Source organism: Suncus etruscus, chromosome 1 (genome assembly GCF_024139225.1).
Source record: "Suncus etruscus isolate mSunEtr1 chromosome 1, mSunEtr1.pri.cur, whole genome shotgun sequence".
NCBI classification, from domain to species: Eukaryota; Metazoa; Chordata; class Mammalia; order Eulipotyphla; family Soricidae; genus Suncus; species Suncus etruscus.
In genome coordinates this window covers 186,980,531-187,001,793 of record NC_064848.1, presented here as the reverse complement: position 1 = coordinate 187,001,793, position 21,263 = coordinate 186,980,531, and the positions used below count along the sequence as shown (strand labels likewise).

General features: G+C 48.4%; 1 protein-coding gene across 1 annotated transcript in view; it reads right to left on the bottom strand.

Moving 5' to 3' along the window:
* ERBB2 (erb-b2 receptor tyrosine kinase 2) overlaps window positions 1-3,993 on the bottom strand; it is a 28,158-nt gene extending 24,165 nt beyond the window's left edge. Inside the window, exon 1 of the mRNA XM_049778949.1 lies at window positions 3,745-3,993. Within this exon, the coding sequence (XP_049634906.1) occupies window positions 3,745-3,820 (76 nt within the window). The 5' untranslated portion in view covers window positions 3,821-3,993. The remainder of the gene's footprint in view (window positions 1-3,744) is intronic.
* Window positions 3,994-21,263: the final 17,270 nt, after the last annotated feature.

Genomic DNA, 21,263 nt, shown 5'->3' with positions numbered 1-21,263 from the left:
ACCAGACCACTCACTAGGAAATAGTGTGGGATTTCTAGACCTCTAGGGCAGGGGCCAAATCAGTTTTATCACAGCCAGTGTTTGCCTGAGACTCTAGAGTCTAGACCCTCCATGAATATTCACTCACCTGTACCAGGGCCCGAGAAATAGAGAAGAGAATAAGTCTTACTCTCAGAGGAGAAATCAAATGAGAATTCAAGGAGCAGATGAATCTAAAAGCAGTTCAGGAACATGGCAAGCCTTTGTAAACAGAGCTGGGACCACACAAACATTAGTTACAAACACCATTTCCTTGGGCCCAGCCTCTTTCCAGATTGTTCCATGGTCAGCCCAATGGCTTGAGCCCCATACCAACCTCTTCATCCCTACTGGTGATTCTCCCAGCTTAATGTCAGCAAGATTTCTCACCCTGTGGGTCTCCTGAAAGTCTGGGGGACCCCCAGAAGAGGAGAGACGTGGCCTGGATGGCCCTGCAGGGACTAAGGGAATTCAGTCAGGAGAGGAACCCCACAGAGGCCCCAGCTCCCTGCTCTCTTGCTGGAGAAGAAAGAAGACCTCCTCTCCCCACACCCTTCTTTCTGGTGACACTTAACTCCACCCTGTGGATGGAAAGATGATCCGGGACAATCTGGAAAGATCCCCCCATGAACTTTGACCTGATAGAAGCCCTTTTGGGGTAATACCTCTATCTTTTTTTGTTTGTTTGTTTTTTTGGGTTTTTTGGCCACAACTGGTGACGCTCAGGGGTTACTCCTGACTATGCGCTCAGAAGTCGCTCCTGGCTTGGTGGACCATATGGGACGCCGGGGGATCGAACTACTCGGTCTGTCCTAGGCTAGCGCTCACAAGGCAGACACCTTATCTCTAGCACCACCACGCCGGGCCCAATACCTCTATCTTTTGCTGGACTCTTCTTCCTGGGCCAAGGAGAGGGTGTTTGTAAGTAATGTTTGTATGGTCCCAGCTTTGTTTACAAAGCCTTGCCATGTTCCTGAACTGCTTTTAGATTCATCCGCTCCTTGAATTCTCATTTGATTTCTCCTCTGAGAGTAAGACTTGTTCTCTTCTCTGCTCCTTTGGTCAACTTCTAGTGCTTCCTCATTAGAGGTTCAAACTGCCCAGCATTGCTGGGTCTGTGGCAAGCCTTGAACGAACTGCTTCACTTCTCTCAAGTTTAGTGTTCTCACCTCTGCACCTATTAAAGGAACAGAATGCAAAAAAAGGCTGGTGCTCAGGCTCTTTGTGCTGGGGCCCCAGGATGGATCTGCTGCATCCCAAGCACTGCTGAGAGTGACACCTCTTCACCACCCCACCACCATCACTACTACCACCACCCCCACTCCAGACATCTGGGTCAGTGCAAACTCAGAGAAAAGAACAAAGGCTTTGTGTTTCTGACTTTGGAACGCTAATATCTTTTTCTTTACATTGGATCCCATCTTTCTTCCCCCCTTTTCCCCCTGGGAATATTAAAATAAGGTTGCTTCCCCTAAAAGAAGGAAGGAGGCTCTTGAAAACATCAGAGGGGGAGCTGAAACAAGAGTTCTTCCAGATAAAAAGTGTTTGCAGCACTTTCTAAAACTCTGACCTCAGAGGAGTCAAGGCAAACTCCTCCCACCCCAGCCCCACTCCTGCACCAACCTTAAGCCCTGGGATCTTCTGCAAGGGTCAGTGCAGGGGTGTGTGTGTGGGGGGGGGGGTGGTTTAGAGGCAGCCAGGAACTGCAAACTTTGTTTACCATCCCCTGCACAACACACACAGCCCTTCCCTGTCTCTCTGCACCCAGCATTAAGAAGTCCCAGGGAGGGCACACACCAGCCCCTCAGATCCCACTCAGCCTGTCTCCACCTGCTCCAGGTCCAGGCTCAGGTAAGGCCAGGGGTAGCCTGGGTTGGCCTCGCCCTTCTCGTCAGGAGGTCAAGGGTGAAGAAAGTCGCCTGGGAACCCAGGAGGGAAAGAGGAGCCTCCCTGGGAGGGAAGGCGTGGGGCCACCTCCCTGTTTCTAGCAGAGCTGGCCCAGCACCTTGAGGGAGTTCCTCAGAGCGAGGGCAGAGTTCAGTCCAGTCCCCGAGTCAGCAGAGGCTGCTGAGTGGCAACCGAGTCCAGGGACAAACACAAAGCACATGCTGCACGCAGCCTGCATACAAACAGCCCTACACGCACACAACCGTGTATACACATGATCCCGTACCCACACAACATCCTGAGTGCGCACAAAACCCTGCACGCACACAATCATACACACAGAACCCTAAGTACAGACAAGCCTGCACACATCTACAACTCTGCATACACACAATCCTGAATGCACACAAAACCCTGCATGCGCACCATCGCACACATACAGAACCCTGCCTACAGACACGCCTGCATACCCACAACCATGCATGCACACAATCCTGAATACACACAAACCCAATACCCAACCCTACACAGACCCAACGCTGCACACAGCCCATAAGCATAACCCCGCACGGTCACACAACCGTGCACACACACACACACACAACCTGGCATACACACAATCCTGCAGTCAGGGCACTGGATCACGGTTGCTCAAGCTGCGAGACCACCCACTATTCTACACACTCTCATCTGTCCTCCCCCACCCCAGAGCCGGATTCCCCCATTGTTCAAAGCTGATTAGTCCAGCCTAGTTTCCTGGGGTTCCAGCTAGGATGCGCACACCCGAATTCACCAGCGGGAATGCCCTAGCCAAGCTATATCCAACAATTCCACACACACACAGTGGCTCCGAGAGGCAAGGAAGGAGGAGAATAGAAGCGCCAGCCTCTGCCGAGCCCCCACTGCCTCTGATTTCTTAGTTCCCAACGGCCCAAAAGTCTTCAACTGGAAACTCGAACTTTCTGCACCAGCCCCGAACCCCCCAGCCACCCACCCACTCTCTGGCGGCAGCCCAGACCGGGAAGTCACAAAGCAGCAGGCCTGCGCGGGCGCTACAGAAACTCCTTCAAAACAAACGATTCCCTGCTCCGGGGGCTTGGGCCACCCTCTCCGAGCCCCTAACTGCACCCCCATCTCCCACCCCGACCGAAACTGGAGCAACGAAACCCAAGAGAGGAGGAAGGAGAGGGGCGATGCGGGTAGAAGGGACCCGCGGGAGGAATCCAATCCAGTCCAGTCTTGGAGGCAAAGGCTGCCAACTGTTGAAAAGCTTTGAGAAAGTTTTGGGGGCGGAGTGGGTGGGGGGCTCCAGCCGGAGAAAAGGCGCAGACTCCGCAGTCCTGTGTGCCCCACACCGCACACACACAAACACAAACACACCCTTGGACTCACAACTCCACGAGATACGCCCTCACATCGTAACACAAACACACACTTCTCCTAGAGAAAACTTTCTCATCAGTTACAAGAACTTTTTTTGACAAGTTCCGAGAGCAGCAGACACTGAGCCCCGCAAAAGCGCCTCTGCGGATGGGATCCCCGCACCCTGGGGTAGGGGGAACAACTGCACACACACACACACACACACACACACACACACACACACACACACACACACACACACACACACACACACACACACACACCAGACACCGAGCTTGCCCAAGGCGGGCCGGCTGCTCCGAGCGAAACTTGGGGAGTCCAGACGCCGGCACGGCCCCCGCAGTCCCGCGAGCAAGAGGCTGGCGCCGGGCACCGGGTCCCTGGCTGCAACTCCGCCGCCGCCTCCCCAAGACCCCCCCCAACCCTCCACCACACCATCACCACCACCAGACCCACCTTGGGTGCCCACGACGCCGGGGGGCAGCAGGGCCAGCAGGAGCCCCCAGAGGCACCAGGCCGCCAGCAGCTCCATGGTGGTGCTCACTGCGGCTCGGGCCCCATGGCTCCGGCGGGACCCCGCTGCGAGGGGACGGGAGGGCAGGAGACGGGGTGCGCTCTGCTCGGCTGGGCTCTCGGGCGTCGGGGGGAGAGAAAACTCAGCTCCCCGACTTCATTCTTGACTTCTTCAAGGCAGCCCTCCGCCTCCACCTCCTTCTCCTCCAGCGATCGGGAGCAGGCGCGCGCCCGGCTCACCCCCCCACCCCCTCCAACCACATTCCAGCGAGTCCCGGGGAGTGGCAAGTCCCGGCCTCACTTTCTCCCCCTGCGCGCAGGCCTGGGTGCGTCCCGCCCCGCGCGCTCTCGCCCGCCCTTCGCGCCCGCTTCCCGGGAGAAGCCCTGCCGAGCCAGCCCGGGATGCTCATGCAAACCCTGGCCGGCCCTGGCGTAGCTGACTTTCGCTCTGGCTACTGTAGGGATTTTATTTATTTATTTATTTTTGGTAAAGTTTTTTTTTTTTTTTTACATTCCTGGCCACTTGACATCCTACTTGGCATCCAACTCCATCACGCGTCGGTTGGGTTTAACGTCAAAGGAGGATTTTTTTTCCCACCGCAGCCGCAAGGAATTCTGATACACTAGTCTAGAAGCAGGCTCCGTGCTTTTTTTTAAAAAAAAAAAAGGGAGGGGCGGAGCGGTGGCGCAAGGGTTAAGACTTCTGCCTTGCACGAGCTAGCCTAGGACAGACCGCGGTTCGATTCCCCAGGTGTCCCATATGGTCCTCCCCAAGCCAGGAGCGATTTCTGAGTGCATTGAGTCAGGTGGAACCCCTGAGTGTCACCCGGTGTGGCCACCCAAAAATAAAATAAATAAAAAAGAGAAATCGCTTCTCCAGAACACTAAAACTTTGGACCCGGAGAGATAGCACAGTGGCGTTTTCTTTGCAAGCAGCTGATCCAGGACCAAAGGTGGTTGGTTCGAATCCTGGTGTCCCATATGGTCCCCCGTGCCTGCCAGGAGCTATTTCTGAGCAGACAGCCAGGAGTAACGCCTGAGCACCGCCGGGTGTAGCCCAAAAACAAAAACAAAAACAAAAACAAACAAACAAACAAAAAAAGCCTGTGGCTGACGACACAACACGGCCTGGCAGATCTTTTCAAATCTTTTCAAATCTGCCTTTTCCAGTCTGAAAGGGGTGTGTGTGTGTGTGTGTGTGTGTGTGTGTGTGTGTGTGTGTGTGTGTGTGTGTTTGGGGATGGTACCGGTAGAACCCAGGACTCCAGCTCTCATCTACATCTCTAACTTTAAGGGACTTTAAGAGGGTCTTGGGCCCGGAGAGATAGCACAGCGGTGTTTGCCTTGCAAGCGGCCGATCCAGGACCAAAAGTGGTTGGTTTGAATCCCGGTGTCCCATATGGTCCCCCGTGCCTGCCAGGAGCTATTTCTGAGCAGACAGCCAGGAGTAACCCCTGAGCAACGCCGGGTGTGCCCCCCAAAAAAGAGGGTCTAACAATCCAGCGCCCCCACCCTACCCCTTCATATCCCAAAATCCCTGCAAGAATACTCGCATTTTTTTTTAATTTAACGGGCAACTTACTGATCCATTCTTTCAAATTTTCTTATCTCATTCCCTAGTTTTTTTTTTTGTTTGTTTTGTTGTTGTTGTTGGCTGGTTCAATTCCTGCATTCACACTTGGTGCCCCCGACCCCGTATTTAAGTGGCAGGGGGGTTGGGGGAAGCCAGACATATTTTTGAAGGTGATTTTGCTTGTTCTGAACTTGTATAAACACATCAGTAATTACTATCTGAAAGTCAACTTTAACTGGACATCCTTGCTTTTTAGGTTTTTGTTTGTTTGTGTTTTTTGTTTTGGGGAGTTACAGGAGTTTCTAAGTTCTGTGCTCAGAAATCATTCTTGGCAGGCTGGGGGGACCATGTGGGATGTCGGCCAGGCGGCATGCAAGGCAAATGCTCTACCCACTCTGCTATCACTCTGGTCTCTAGTTTGTTTGTTTGTTTTTTGGTTTTTGGGCCACACCCGGCGTTGCTCAGGGGTTACTCCTGGCTATCTGCTCAGAAATAGCTCCTGACAGGCACGGGGAACCATATGGGACACCGGGATTCAAACCAACCACCTTAGGTCCTGGATCGGCTGCTTGCAAGGCAAATACCGCTGTGCTATCTCTCCGGGCCCTGGTCTCTGGCTTTTGTTTTGTTTTGTTTTGGTTTAGTTTGGTGGCCATAGCTGCGATACTCAGGGATTTCTCCTGACTCTATACTCAGGTATTACTCCTGGTAGTGCTCAAGGGACTATACAATGCCAGAAACTTAACCACAAATCAGTCACATGCAAAGCAAGCTCCTCACCCACTGTACTATATTTCCAATCCCAACATCATCTTTGTTATTTTGTGAAATTGGTGAGGGCTTCAATGCCCAAACCAAGCCCACTCCTGCACTGATCAAGAAGAGAGCAGAGGAGCTATGGGAACAGAGAGTAATGCACTACTACTCCTTGATTATAATCTGCAGGTTGTATCTGGGCAGGTACTTTACTTTCTCCCAAGGGGGTTGAGAGCAGGACATTGTAAATTCATAGGATCTGGGTTCACAGACCATGCAGTACCAGAGAAAGAAGCCAAGCATGTGTGAGCTCTAGGCCTTTGACTCATGAGTCCAGCCCCTGGGTTCGAATCTTGACTATGTATTAGCTGTGTCACAAGGAGCAAGTGGCTTCCCTGGTCTGTTTGCTCACCTGCAGATTATATCTGTCCTGAGGCACTGAGCACAGTACTTGGCACACAGGAACAGACCAGTAAATGGTGTCAGATTTTGTGACCCCCATAGGGGGCCAGCAGAAACTTTTGAAATTTGGGAAATTATGACAAACTTCTACTTTCCATTTTTTTCTGTTGTTGAGATGATGGGGTAGAGTGAGGAGGAGAAGGGATCATATATTCGGTTGTTGGCTCCGCACAGCCCCCATCTATGCTCGCTCTAGTGTTTGCATGTGGGTTCCAATGGCATAAGCCACTTCAAGCTAAGAGTGACCCTCTAAGGACAGTACTCTGCGCATCCTGACTATAGTGCTTGTTGGAGGTCACTCACTCATTTACTTTGGGGTAAGATGGATAGATAGAACAGTGGGGAAGGCATTTACCTTGCTCATGGCTGCTGCTGTCCTACGTTAGATTCCAGGCACACAAATGATCCCTCTAGACTGCCGGGAATAAGCCCTGAGCACAGCCAGTGTGCCTCTTCTAAAAGTCATAATGAGGTTTGAGGAAGATGAGGCTCAAACTATTTTTTTTTGGGCCACACCCGGTAATGCTCAGGGGTTACTCCTGGCTATATGCTCAGAAGTTGCTCCTGGCTTGGGGGACCATATGGGACACCGGGGGATCGAACCGCGGTCCGTCCAAGTCTAGCGCAGGCAAGGCAGGCACCTTACCTTTAGCGCCACTGCCCAGCCCCGAGGCTCAAACTATTAACCAATTTTCTTTTATTTTTTTCCAATTTTCCTCCTTTTTTTTATGTTGGGTCACACCTGGCAGCGCTCAGGGGTCACTCCTGGCTCTACGCTCAGAAATCACTCCTGGCAGGCTCGAGGGACCATATGGGATGCTGGGATTCGAACCACCATCCTTTTGCATGCAAGGCAAATGCCCTACCTCCATGCTATCTCTCCAGCTATTAACCAATTTTCCCAGGATAGTTCCAGACAGTAGGGAAGTTATAAAGGAAAAATTTACCAACCAGCCAAACTGGCCTCTCTCCTCACTCTGCAGCCATCCCAAAGCCCAGGACCACCGTTCCAAGCCCTTCCAGAGTGTCAGAGTGTGTGCAGGGGGACAAAGAAGGGGTACTGACCTCCTTTCACAGTCCCTACTTGGCCACTCCTGGGAGGACATCCTTTGCCTGCAAAGAGACCCTCAGGCTTTATGGTCAGTATTAGAGATGTTCCTTCTCCCCCAGATTTTTTGTCTGTGCTGTAGGAGGCTTTTTCTGGCCATTAAAGCTGCTGAGAAATGAGGGGCTCATCCTTTAGTGGACCCCGATTCTATGCCACTGTGTCCTGGGGTCGCTTTCCTCACCTCACTGATACCTGGGGTGCGTGAGCTTGAACCCCTTCCCTCCGTCCTGTAGTAAAGGAGTACAGACTCTGAGCTGGGAGGTTTAATACCAGCCAAGAGCCTCTAAGACTAAAATGAACCCCAGGGAACTTGAAGGATCCACTACACACATACAGGAAACAGCCGGGGACCCCTGAAGAAATTCTGGTCATATTACTATTCCCTCCTTCTGCAAAGGTCCCACCTGCCAGTCCTGGCTCCCCAGATCTAAGAGCCAGAAGGAAACAAGGCCACTGGCCCAGCGAGGCACTGCCTCGAGGGGCGGAGCCAGCTGGGAGTGGGCGGGCCGAGCTGGGGTGAGAACTCACACCCCAGGGCAGGAGGCTCAGGGGGCGAGGCTGCCCCAGAGAAAGGGCCCTTTCAGAGCCGGGAAGGAAGGGGAAAACCTTGTCTGGTGTTTGACAAGAGCAGCGGAAAGGGGGCAGGGGTGGGCCCTGTGGAGGGCCTGGCAGGAGGGGGAGAGAAGAGAGGAAGGGAGGGTTGAGGCTGAGGGAAGCCTGGCTGGCTGGGAGGTGTTGCAGAAGCCCAGGAATGTGCGGGCTGGGGGCTGCGGGAGCAGGACTAGGAGGCGCCAGGGCAGAGGCCCGGATCCACAGTGGAAGGGCTTGGGGGCAGGAAACCGTAGGGATGGAGGGGGCCCCTGGCCCTCAGGAGGATGGGGACTCTTGGTTTGGGGAAGTGACCTCTGAGGGTCAGCTGGCTGGGGGCTGGAGTCAACAGCCTGTGAAGAGCTAGTCAATCATTGACCAGTCAGAGACTGGTGTGTGTGTGTGTGTGTGTGTGTGTGTGTGTGTGTGTGTGTGTGTGTGTGTGCAATACATGGTAGATGTATGGAGTGCTTGGTATGTTTCTCGTGTGTGTTGTGTGTAGTATATGTGTGGTGTATGATGTATATGGATGTGTGTATGGTGTTCCTAAGCTCAGCCTTCCCTGACTCTAATATGCATACACAAAGTGCAGTTGGTTTCCATCCTGGTATGTGAGATGCAGTCTAGACTTCCTGCACCTGGACTTTGGTGGGTTTGGGCAGCGGAACCCTGAGTTTCTCTGGGGGCCTTTCCTCACACACTTACTGTGCTGTGTGCCTTAAGGGACATCCTTGGCCATCAGAAACATGAGCGTGAGACTCAATAGATTCTGGTCACAGTGATTTCAGATTTGGCAAGGGTCATGACCCCTCTGGCCCACCTCCCACAGCCCTTGAAAGCCCTATTGAATGACTCCTTTGCAGTCTCCTTAATGCAGAGAGGTCTCTGCCCCCTTGCCCAGTCTTTCAGGACCACCCTGGCCACCCTGCCTGCAGCTGGAAATGATACAGATCTAGGATGTGAATAGGATTCTTGCCTCTAGAGAAGAGGAGATTAGCTAGGAAATATAAGGCTGTAGAATAGAAAACCCTGATCTTGGACCAGAGTGATAGCATGGCCCATAGGGCTCTCGCCTTGCATGGGGCTGACCCAAAATCAATCTGGGTTCAATCTCTGTTATCCCATATGGTCCCCTGAGCCCGTCAGGAGTGATTCTTGAGTGTAGAGCCAAGGGTAACCCCTGAGCATTGCCCAATGTACACCTCCCCCAAAAAAAAGAAAACCCTAATCTAGAAGGAAAATCCCATTTCAGATCATTTCATCAAGAATCCATCATCAGGCCTGACACACAATATTGAACCAACTTAAGTTTGATTTCCAGTTTGAATCCCAAGCTCCAGTAGGAGTGACCTCCATGTACAGAGCTACGAACAACCCAAGCAACCCATGGCTTTGGCATGCAGGAGATTTGGGTTTGATCTCAATACTACATGGTCGCTGCAGAACCACTAGGACCAGCCACCAAACACAGAGCAACTGTCAGCCCCTCTAGGTGTGGCCCTAAATCTCTCACCACCCACAAAATAATAAAAAAAAATTCAATTGGCTTTTATTCCTGTGTATCTATTTTCCCACCTTCACAACAAACGTTAAATCTATAAGCTCTCCTCTGTGCTAAAGCGTGACCCTTTGGTTCTCTATTTCTATTGTCTACTTGTCTACTCCTCCCACCATCTTCTGAATAGCCAAAGTCAATGTCTGAGACACTAAGCAGATCACACACACACACACACCTGGCTTCATAAGACCCCTGACTCAGCCACTCCAATCTGAGATCAAGAGTCTGTTCTCTGAGTCTGCAGCAAGCCCACTATCAGGCTGGTCTGTTTTCTAAAGAGGTCAAGCCAGTTCCTGCTTTCAGGCCTTTCAGGCTGTTCCCTCCATCTAGAGCAATCTGCTCCCAGGTATGAGCTCCTAGTCATGCAGGTTTCCAGTTCAAAAGTCATTTTCTTCAAAAGTCTTTGTCTGACCATCAGATACAATAGTGCCTCCTTCTCTGAGCACATTTTCTTTGCGTACCCATAGTTTCTCTCCACTGGGATTCATCCCAACCAACGCTTGGGACCACATGAAAGTGTTACTTTTGTATTTTTTCTTGAAAAAAAAATTTTTTGGAGGGCTGGAGTGAAAGCACAGTGGTTGGGCATTTGCCTTGCAAGCAGCTAACTGGGGATGGACCCGGGTTCAATTCCCAGTATCCCATATGGTTCCCTGAGCCTGCCAGGAGAGACTTCTGAGCTCAAAGCCAGGAGTAATGCCTGATGTGTCCCCAAAGCCAATATATATAAGGCCATATCAATAGTTCAGCCAGTAGGGCATTTGCCTTGCATGCAGCCAACCTGGGTTCAATCTTCAACATCCCATAATGCCTTCAAGCCCTCCAGGAGTAAGTCCCAAGCACTACTAGGTATGATCCCCAACTCCCCCCCCCCCAAAAAATTTTTTTTTTGATTTTTGAATTACACCAGCCAGTTCTCAAGGGTTACTCTGTGCTCAGAAATTGCTCATGGCAGTCTCAGGGGACCATATGGAATGCCTGAGGTCTAACCTGGGTCAGTTGTGTGCAACGTTAACTCCCTACCCACTGCTATCTCTCCAGCACCTATTTTTCTTTTCTTTTTGTCTGTTAATTATAGTTAGAGGTGCTCAGGGCTTACTCCTGTTTTATTTGTTTTGTTTTGAGGGATTGGACCACATCTCAAGTCACTACTGACTCTGCACTTAGGAATTACTGTTGGTAATGCTTGGAAGGACCCATGGAGTTCAGGAATCTAACCTGAGTCATGCAATGCAATTGCCTTTCCCACTGTACTATATCTCTGGCCCTTTACTAATGGTTTTTTTTTTATTGTTGTTTGTTTTTGTGCCACACCCAGTGGTGTTAAGAAGTTATTTCTAGCTCTGCACACAGGAATCACTGTCAGCTTTGCTCAGAGAACAATATGGAGTGCCAAGTATCGAACCTGTGCTTACTGCTTGCAAAGCAAGTGCCTTACCCATTGTACTATACTATTCAGGCCCTTTACTACTGAATTTGAGCTAAGAAATCACTCCTGGCGGTGTTGAGGATCAAATTAGGCTTGGTCACTTGCAAGGCAAGTGCTTTAACCCCACTACTATCTATTTGGATCCTAATGATTTGGGGATTTGTTTGTTTTATTTGGGGGGGGGGGCTACACCAGTGATGATCAGGATTACTCTTGGTTCTAAACTCAGAGATCAGTCCTGCTCCTGTCAGATTCAAGAGGTCTTTTGGAGTGCCAGGGATGGAATCTCGATCAGCCACTTGTAAGACTATTGCCCTACTGTGGGGCTCCAAGCCCAGGAAATTGGATCTAGAGCAGGGTCCACTGTGTAGAAATAAACCAGGCCAAGCTGAAGAGGGTGAAACACGTGCGATTGGGGGAGTTTCCAACTTTTTAGTGGAGCTTCTGCCTGTCAAAACCAGCAGTTCTTTATTAAAACCTTCAATCCACAACTGGGGGAGATGAAGAGAGTAGTAGATAAAATGCTATAAAATAGTTATCTTGAACTAGACCTTACATGTCAAGGTCTTTGACATGTAAAGGGGGAAGGGATAGGAAGCCAGTTCTGTTTTGGGTAAAACAAATTGTAAATTAACACCCTATCCATTATACTCTCTTTCGATCCTGATAATTTTTTTTTTTTTTTTGTCCACAAACCTGCATAGATCAAAGGTAACTCCTGGCTCTGCACTCAGAAATCATTTCTGGCAGGCTCATGAGACCATATGGGATGTTGGGAATCAAACCCGGGTCTGTTGCTTACAAAGGAAAACAAATGCTCTACCCACTGTGCTATCGCTTTAGCCTCTGATGATTTGTTTTAAATACAGATAATGCAAATAGATTTTTGTTTTGTTTTGTTTTGCTTTGAAGGCTACAACTGGTTGTGCTTGGAGGTTACTCCTGGCTCTGTACTCAGGAATCATTGAGCACATGGGGATCATGTGATCATATGAGTTTCCAAGGATAGAATCTCTGTTGGGTGTGTACAAACCAAGAGCCCTATCCACTGTACTATCTCTCTGGCCCCAGATGACACAAATATTAAAAGAACAAGAGGATTGGAGTGATAACACAGTGATAGGGCATTTGTCTTGCACGTGGCCAACCCAGGATGGACTCCATTTGGATTCCTAGCATCCCATATGGTCCCCTGAGCCTGCCAGGAGCGATTTCTGAGCTCAGAGCCAGGAGTAATCTGTGAGCGCTGCTGATTGTGACCAAATCAGCCCCCCCAAAATAGTCTTTAAAAGATAAATAAATAAAAGAGGGGCCAGAGTGGTGTTGCTAGAGGTAAGGAGTCTGCCTTGCAAGTGCTAGCCTAGGACGAACTGCAGTTAGATCCCCTGGCATCCTATATGGTCCCCCCAAGCCAGCAGCAAACTGAGCATCAATGGGTGTGGCCCAAACACAAACAAATGAAAACAAACAAACAAAAATAAATAAATAAAAGAAGGGCTGAAGCGAAGGCACAGTGGTAAGGCGTTTGCCTTGCATGTGGCCAACACAAGATGGACCGTGGTTTGAATCCTGGCATCCCATATGGTCCCCTGATACTGCCAGGAGTGACTTCTGAGTGCAGAGCCAGGAGTAACCCCTGAACACCGGGTGTGACCCTAAACCCCCACTAAATAAATAAATAAAAGAACAAGAATAAGTCACTCTCACATCCCTAACACCCCAAAGGCAGTGCCCCATTTTGCCATTTTTACTTTTCCCCCCTTTCCTTCTGAGCTTGCAGTGACCTGGGGGTCTAAGAAGCTCAGAAGTGATGGAAATGCTCTCCTGGGGTTGCACCTCTGGCAGCGATGCTCTTGCACCCAGCCACCGTGCTCTGTGGGGCTCAAACATTGTTTCCATGTACAGACTCTCCAGGCTTCACACTTCTTGCCTCCATCCTCACACATCCTTAACTGAAATGCTCACTTGAGGTTGCACACTCCAGTTGTGCTCACATACCCAGCTGTGTGCCATAGTGAGATCCCACACTCTTGGTTTTTTGTTTGTTTGTTTGTTTTGGTTTTTTTTTTTTTTGGTTTTGGGGTCACACCCGGTGGCACTCAGGGTTACTCCTGGCTCTGCACTCAGAAATCGCTCCTGACAGGCATGGGGGACCATATGGGATGCCGGGATTTTAACCACCATCTGTCCTGGATCGGTTGCTTGCAAGGCAAATGCCCTACCATTATGCTATCTCTCTGGCTCCCAGATCCCACACTCTTACTGTGCCTGAATTCCAGACAGCAGAGCTTTTGGGATAGGCATGGTGCATGCTGGGAAAGTTTCTTTTCCATTTCCCTCACTTCTCTCTTTCTCTTGTATGAAGCCTGGTATGTACTGTATGTACTTTAACACAGAGCCACATACATGTTCAACTCATTCTATGTGTTTTCAATTATTTTTAATATAGTGGCTCACACACATGCTGATCTCTACCTTGCTGATTTTTTTCTTTTTTCTTTCTTCCCTCCCTTTTATTTTCTGGTAGTGGTGGGGTGTTGGGCTTTATCAGGTAGGCTCAGGGGCTATTTCTGGCTCAGGTCTAACCAGAGTAGTGCTGGAGATGGAACCAGTCACATCTGGCCTTGCACCTTGTTCCTACCACAAATATTGTCAAGGTTTTCTTATCTCCACAAATCACAAATTCACCCCATTCCTAAAATTTCTGTCTAGTGTTCCATTGTAATTGTGTAATTTTCCTCAATTAAAATGACTTACATTCTGTTGCTGAATATTTAGCTGTTTCTCTTGACTATAGAAAATGATGAATAATGTTGCCATAAATAGTTTGTATTTACACGCTTCTATACTTGTGTAGATAAATCTAAATATATCTAGGACTGAAATGGCTGACTGGAGGATTTGTGCAAATCCTTGAATCAAAGTTTTTGTATCACTGACAGTCTCATAATGCTTACAAATGGTCATACTAATATACAGTGGAATCATCTTAATATTTTATCTGAAACTTGCTTATTGCCTATTATTACCTCTTCTGATCATAAAAAGAAGAGATTTTTTTTCATTTTCATAGGATATGGTACAATGAACATGGTAACCTATAATAAACGTATGATGATTTAAGGCTAAGTCATTGCCCCCAAGTATTTTGTTTACTTTTGGGCCATTCTAGTCTCCACTTGGTACAAGGGGTCCCATGGAGTGCCAAGAATCAAATCCAGGGGCTCATACATGTATGACAAGTGCTCTATCTAGCCCTATTCCCCCCATTGGGGCAGAGGCTATGTCCAGCAGTACTCAGAAGTCACTGAGCAAGTCAAGCACCTGAACTTTTGCACCATATCTCCTGCCCTGTTTTCTCATTTTTTGCTCTAAAATATGGTCTCTTGAGCCAGAGCATTAGTATTGCCCTGCACATGGCCAACACTTGTTTAATCCTTGGCACCCAAGTAGTTTCCCAAGCACTACCAGGGAGTGAATTTTTTTATTTTGATTTTGGGGTCACACCCGGTGGTGCTCAGGGGTTACTCCTGGCTCTGTGCTCAGAAATTGCTCCCGGCAGGCACGGGGGACCACATGGAATGCCGGGATTCAAACCAAGGTCTGTCCTGGATTGCTATGTGCAAGGCAAATGCCCTATCACTGTGCTATCTCTCATGCCTAGGGAATGATTTCTGAGCACACTCAGAAGTAAGCCCTTAGCACTACAGAGAGTGGACCAAAAACAAACCAAATAAAATAAAATATGGTCTCTGCCCATAAGCCCTAGGCACACTCCAATTTGATTTGCCTTTCTCCTCCCTGCATGAACATAATTTCTGATTCTGTTTTCTTTCCCAACTGCCATCACTGTTGACACCCAATTGTTAGGGCTTAATTAGGCTGAATTGAAAAAGTGAATCAATCACTTAGATTGTGACTCACAAAAAGAACCAAATACAAAGTTAGAGAACAGATCAAGCTAAGAAGAAGAGGAAGATTCTGAGCTAAACAATGAGGAAAGGGAGAGACCTGGTCATTGGCTACAGTTGTAGGGCTACGACAGCAAAGCACCCTTTAAAAAGAATTCCAGGGCCCGGAGAGATAGCACAGCGGCGTTTGCCTTGCAAGCAGCCGATCCAGGACCAAAGGTGGTTGGTTCAAATCCCAGTGTCCCATATGGTCCCCTGTGCCTGTCAGGAGCTATTTCTGAAGCAGACAGCCAGGAGTAACCCCTGAGCACCGCCGGGTGTGGCCCAAAAACAAAAAAACAAACAAAAAAACAAAAACAAAAAACAAAACAAAACAAGAATTCCAGAGGGTCAAGGAACAGGAGATTGCTTAAGTGGCAGATTTCTGATTTAGCAGGAATGCAGTCTTGAATTCCATGCTAGCACTTTTTAGCCCCTGAGCACTGTAGGTGCAGTTCTGACACCTACTTCCCCAGCACTGTCTGCATGAAAGAGAAAGTGACAAACATTCAGGCCTATACCCCCAAGGCCAAGCATAAAGGAGAGCTGTCTGGATCAACTCTGGTATGGTCGGGTGTGGTTCCTATTGTTTTTGGGTGGGGATACAGCCAGTAGTACTTGAGGTTTACTCCTGGCTCGGTGCTCCGAGATCATGCCTCATGGTTCTCAGGTGCAGGGAATGAAACTCAAGTCAGTCACATGAAGGCAAGTACATAATACCTTTACTATTTCTCTGCCCTGTTTTCTTTTTTTTTTTTTTTTTTTTTTCTTTTTTTTTTTGGTTTTTGGGCCACACCCTGTGATGCTCAGGGGTTACTCCTGGCTATGCGCTCAGAAGTTGCTCCTGGCTTCTTGGGGGACCATATGGGACGCCGGGGGATCGAACCATGGTCCGTCCTAGGCTAGCGCAGGCACCTTACCTCCAGCGCCACCGCCCGGCCCCTGCCCTGTTTTCTTTTAAGACAGATGTCCCATGAGACTGCAGTGGTGGTGCAAGCGGTATGGTGTCTGGCTTGCCTGTGCTATCCTAGAACGGATTGCGGTTGGATTCCCCTGCATCCCATATGGTCCCCCAAACCTCTGAGTGCATAGCCAGGAGTAACCCCTGAGCCTCACTGGGTGTGGTCCAAAACAATAACAACAACAACAAAAATAAAACATGTCCCAGAGGATGTTCTGCCTTCTACCAAAACAGCATTACAGACTCTCCACTGCTCTCTGCTTCTAGTCATTGCTTTCTCCATTGGTATGGTCTTTGAGTCACTGCAAAATGTTTGAGCTCTGAACTCATATTCCATGTTAACTTCAAATTAGAAGAATAGATACTGCAAAAACATGAACTCAGACTACTATTGGTCTATTTCATGTCATACAGCAAGGAAAATGATACCACCAATTATGGTGCCCCAAGCCGTGCCAGAAGTGATCTCTGAGTGCAGAGCCAGGTGGAAGCCCCAAACACCACCTGGTGTGGCTCAAAAGTCTAAATAAATATATAATTAAAAAATACCCTGAGAGAGGGGCTGGAGAGATAGTACAACGGTGTTTGCCTTGCAAGCAGCCGATCCAGGACCTAAAGTGGTTGGTTCGAATCCCGGCGTCCCATATAGTCCCCCGTGCCTGCCAGGTGCTATTTCTGAGCAGATAGCCAAGAGTAACCCCTGAGCACTGCTGGGTGTGGCCCAAAAAACCAAAAAACAAACAAACAAAAAAAAAACTAAAAAAAAAAATACCCGGAGAGATAGCACAGTGGCATTTGCCTTGCAAGCAGCCGATCCAGGACCAAAGGTGGTTGGTTCGAATCCCAGTGTCCCCTATGGTCCCCCGTGCCTGCCAGGAGCTACTTCTGAGCAGACAGCCAGGAGTAACCCCTGAGCAATGCCAGGTGTGGCCCAAAAATAAATAAATAAATAAATAAAATAAAATCTGAGTGATAGAGTGAATAGGATTTTTGCCTTGCATGCAGTCAACCCAGTTTTAGTACTGAGCATCACATATGGTCCCCCAAGCTTGCTAGGAGTATTTTTTGGGGGGCCACACCCAGTGATGCTCAGGGGTTACTCCTAGCTTTGTGCTCAGAAATCGCTCCTGGCTCGAGGAACTATACAGGACATCAGAGATCAAACCCAGGTCTCTCCTGGGTCAGCCACATGTGAGGCAAACAGCCTACTGTTGTGCTATCCCTCAAGTCCCAAGCCAGGAGTAATTTCTGAATGCAGAGCCAGGAGTAAGCAGGGAGCACCACTGGGTTGGTCCAAAAAGTCAAACAAACAATAAAATTAATTCTACTGAGGCCAAAGAGATAGTACAGTGGGTAAATCACTTGCTTGCATGTGTCCAACCCAGGTTCAATCTTCAGCACCCTTTATGGTTTCCTGAGCTTTTCCAGGAGTGGTCACTGATCAAAGCCAGGAATAAGCACTGAGTACAGCCAAGTGTGGCCCCAAAACAAACAAACAAAAAAATACAAAGAAAGGAAAGAAGAGAGAAAGAAAGGAAGAAAGGAAGGAAGGAAGGAAGGAAAATATTTAATGCAGGGTGTTGCCACATTTTAATTCTGTATGACAGAATACAGTATAAATCTTCTAAGATGGAGTCTTATGAGACAAATAAATTGTATAGGAATTAAGGTGCATGCCTGGAATGTGGTAGATTTAGTTTAATCCCCACCACCACCTGGCCACCCTGAGCATCACTGGGTGCAGCACTGGAGGCTCCTGAGCATCCTCAGGTATGACCTGGAAGCCCCCAGCTCCCACTAGTTTCAGCACCCCAGGGCCAGCCTTAGGCCTGCCCTCATGTTGCAAGCAGAGAGATGGAAAGAGGGAAAAACACAATCTAGAACACACACACACACACACACACACACACACACACACACACACACACACACACAGAGCAGAATACTGATTCTGGGCCCAAAACAGGGTTGGATCCCTGGGAGGAGGAGCTCCAGGACTGCACAGACAAGCTGCAAAACTCTTCCTCTCCCATCATTTTCTAAATAAACTTGTTTACTTCACCATTCCATCTCTTCCTGGAATTCTTTTCTGTGAGAGAAGGAAAATTCCTGGCAAACTTGGGCAGAGGTTAAGAACTAACCTTTTTCCTGCAAAGAGCAATTCCTCTGAGCCCTCAGTTGGCCCACAGAGGCCAAGAACTCCCATTATACACCATGCAGAACTTCAGGCACTGTTTGATGGCTCCCCGTGGGACTGACGACACCAAAGTGTTGTGACCATGTTGCTACTCGGAGTTTGACTTTACCAGTCCCAACCCACCCAAGCTTTCTCTGGGTGGCTCTCCTTCTTTTCTTTTTTTTTTTTCCTTTCATTTATCTTTCTTTTTTTCTATCTTCCTTTGTTCCTTTCTTTTTTCTTTCTTTGAAACCAGGCAATGTTCAAGGGTTACTCCTTGAACATTCAGTAATTACTCCGAGTGATGCTGAGGGGACTATATGGGATGCCAGGGCTAGAACCCTTTTGGTCACATGCAAAGCAAGGGCCCTACCCACTGTACTATTACTCTGGTCCACATTCTTTTCTTGAGGCTACCTTCCTGGCTTCCCACTTCAAATTCATCACCTGAAGCTCTCACATTGAAGCTAGTTGGTTGAGAACTCAGTTATAATCTCCTGAATACTACAGGGGGACTATAGGGATTTTTTTTTTTAATTTGGAGGGCTACACCCTACAATACTTGAGATCTATTCGTAGTTTAGCACTCTGGGGGAAGGTTTTAGCAGAATGTAGAGAACCACATGATGGCCAGGATTAAACTCAAGCCTCCTGCATGCAAAGCGTGGGTTTAGCTTGTTGAGCTATCACCAGTCTTACTAAAACTGGAATCTGGAATTGCAAAAGTTCTTAAAGAGTCCTTGAAGATTTCTCAAGAGAATAATCTCTGCTTTTTGTCAGGATTTCACTCTCTTAATCCCAGTAATCTTTATTTTCTTGTTTGTTTTTGTGGATTGTACTTGGTGGTGCTCAGAGGCTACTAGAGGGCAAAACTTTTGCTCCAGTCTGTTGTAGAGCAGCATTCTTTTGGGGGATGGGGGAGTGAGGAGTATTGGGGCCACACAGAGTTAACCAGAGTAAACCCAATGCAAGGCAATTACTTTATCCTCTGAAAGATCTCTCTAGCCATTTCTTTTCTCCCTTGTTTTTCCTCTTCTCTCCTTTCCTCTTCTTTCTTTCCCTATATTGTTGTGATGATCAGGGCTACATACACTTGGCGGGTGTTTACCCACTGACCAATTCCTCATATTGTGACTTCCTAGAGTTATTTTTGTTTGGTGGTTGGGCCACATCTATTGGCACAAAGGGCTTACTCCTGGTTCGATGCTCAGGAATCACCCCTAGTGGGATTGGTTGCTTGCCAGATAAGTGCCCCAATCTCACTGCCATCTCTCCAGCCTGAAATAATGCACTCTATGGGGCCGGAGAGATAGCATGGAGATAATGCGTTTGCTTTGCATGCAGAAGGTTGGTGGTTCAAATCCCGGCATCCCATGAGAGAGAGAGAGAGAGAGAGAGAGAGAGAGAGAGAGAGAGAGAGAGAGAGAGAGAGAGAGAGAGAGAGAGAGAGAGAGAGAGAGAGAGAGAGAAGAAATAATGCACTCTAAAATGACTAATGATCAGGCACAAAGGCCATTGTTTTTGGTCAACTCCTGCCAGGAAAAGAGGCTGTTCTCTTAGCTTCAGCCTCCTAACTGTGTGCTCAAATCCAGAGGGATTTTATTAACTCAGGGGGAAAAAAAAAAAACCAAAAAATACAATTCACAGGAAATACTACATGTATCCCCAGAGAGCCATTTATTGAGAACAGAACGGGAGTGATACACCTCCTAGAGTTAGGTTTGCCCAGCGCAGTGCTTGGTTGGGGCTGAGTGAAAATGAATGGAATCCATTTTACTTTTTTTTGCTTGTTCCCCCACAGAGGATAGATAACAAGGGAAAGTTGGCCTGGGGAAGTGAAGGAGCAGTCAGTCATTGAGCAACACACACTAATTATGCATCTAGCTACAAGGCTTCAGTACTTCTGTCCTGAGATGGGTACGTGTGCGTCTGCACCCTGGCAATGCAGAGGTTGGGAGATCAGAGCCATCCTATTCGAAGATTTTCCGAAGATTCTCAAATTTCCTACATATATTCTATCTCTTCAATCCCTGTGCAGATAGGAAGATCACACTGATGTTCTGCCAGCCAGATGTGACACCTAGATTTTTACACTGACTTACAAGATACATTTATCAACAAATAAGTAAATAAGAAAATAAAGTGGGTTTTTTAGTTTGTTTTTTATTTTGGGGTCACACCCAGCGGCGCTCTGGAGTTACTCCTGACTCTGTGCTCATAAGTTGTCCCTGGCAGGATGCTGGAATTCGAACCACCATCTGTCCTGGGTTGGCTGTGTGCAAGACAAAAATCCTAATGCTCTGCTATCTCCCTGACCCAATAAAGCGTGTTTAGAGTCTGGTTAGCATCAGCCAAATTCTGTACTCATGCTGGAAGAGGTAGACAAGATAGTGGAAAACCCCTCACTGCCTGAAAAGAACAGATCACTGCTTGTTAAATCCCCTTTGGTTCTTTTTTTTGGTTTTTGGGTCACACCCAGCATTGCTCAGGGGTTACTCCTGGCTGTCTGCTCAGAAATAGCTCCTGGCAGGCACGGGGGACCATATGGGACACCAGGATTTGAACCAACTACCTTAGGTCCTGGATCGGCTGCTTGCAAGGCAAGCACCGCTCTGGGCCCTTTTGGTTCTTTTTATTTTTGGCGATACTCAGGATTTACTCCTGCCTCTGTGCTCATGAATTATACTCTTGGTGGTGCTTGAGGGACCAAATGAGATGCCTGAGATTATCCAGGTCAGCTGCATGCAAGGCAAAATGTTCTGCCCACTGTACTATTGCTCCAGCCCTATGGCTTTGGTTCTTAATTTGAGATTAGAGTAAAAAGATGAGACTGAGAAAAGAGAAGCAGCCAAGACCCCATTGAGATGACTCCTTGAGGTGTGTCTGGGGCCAAGTCATGCA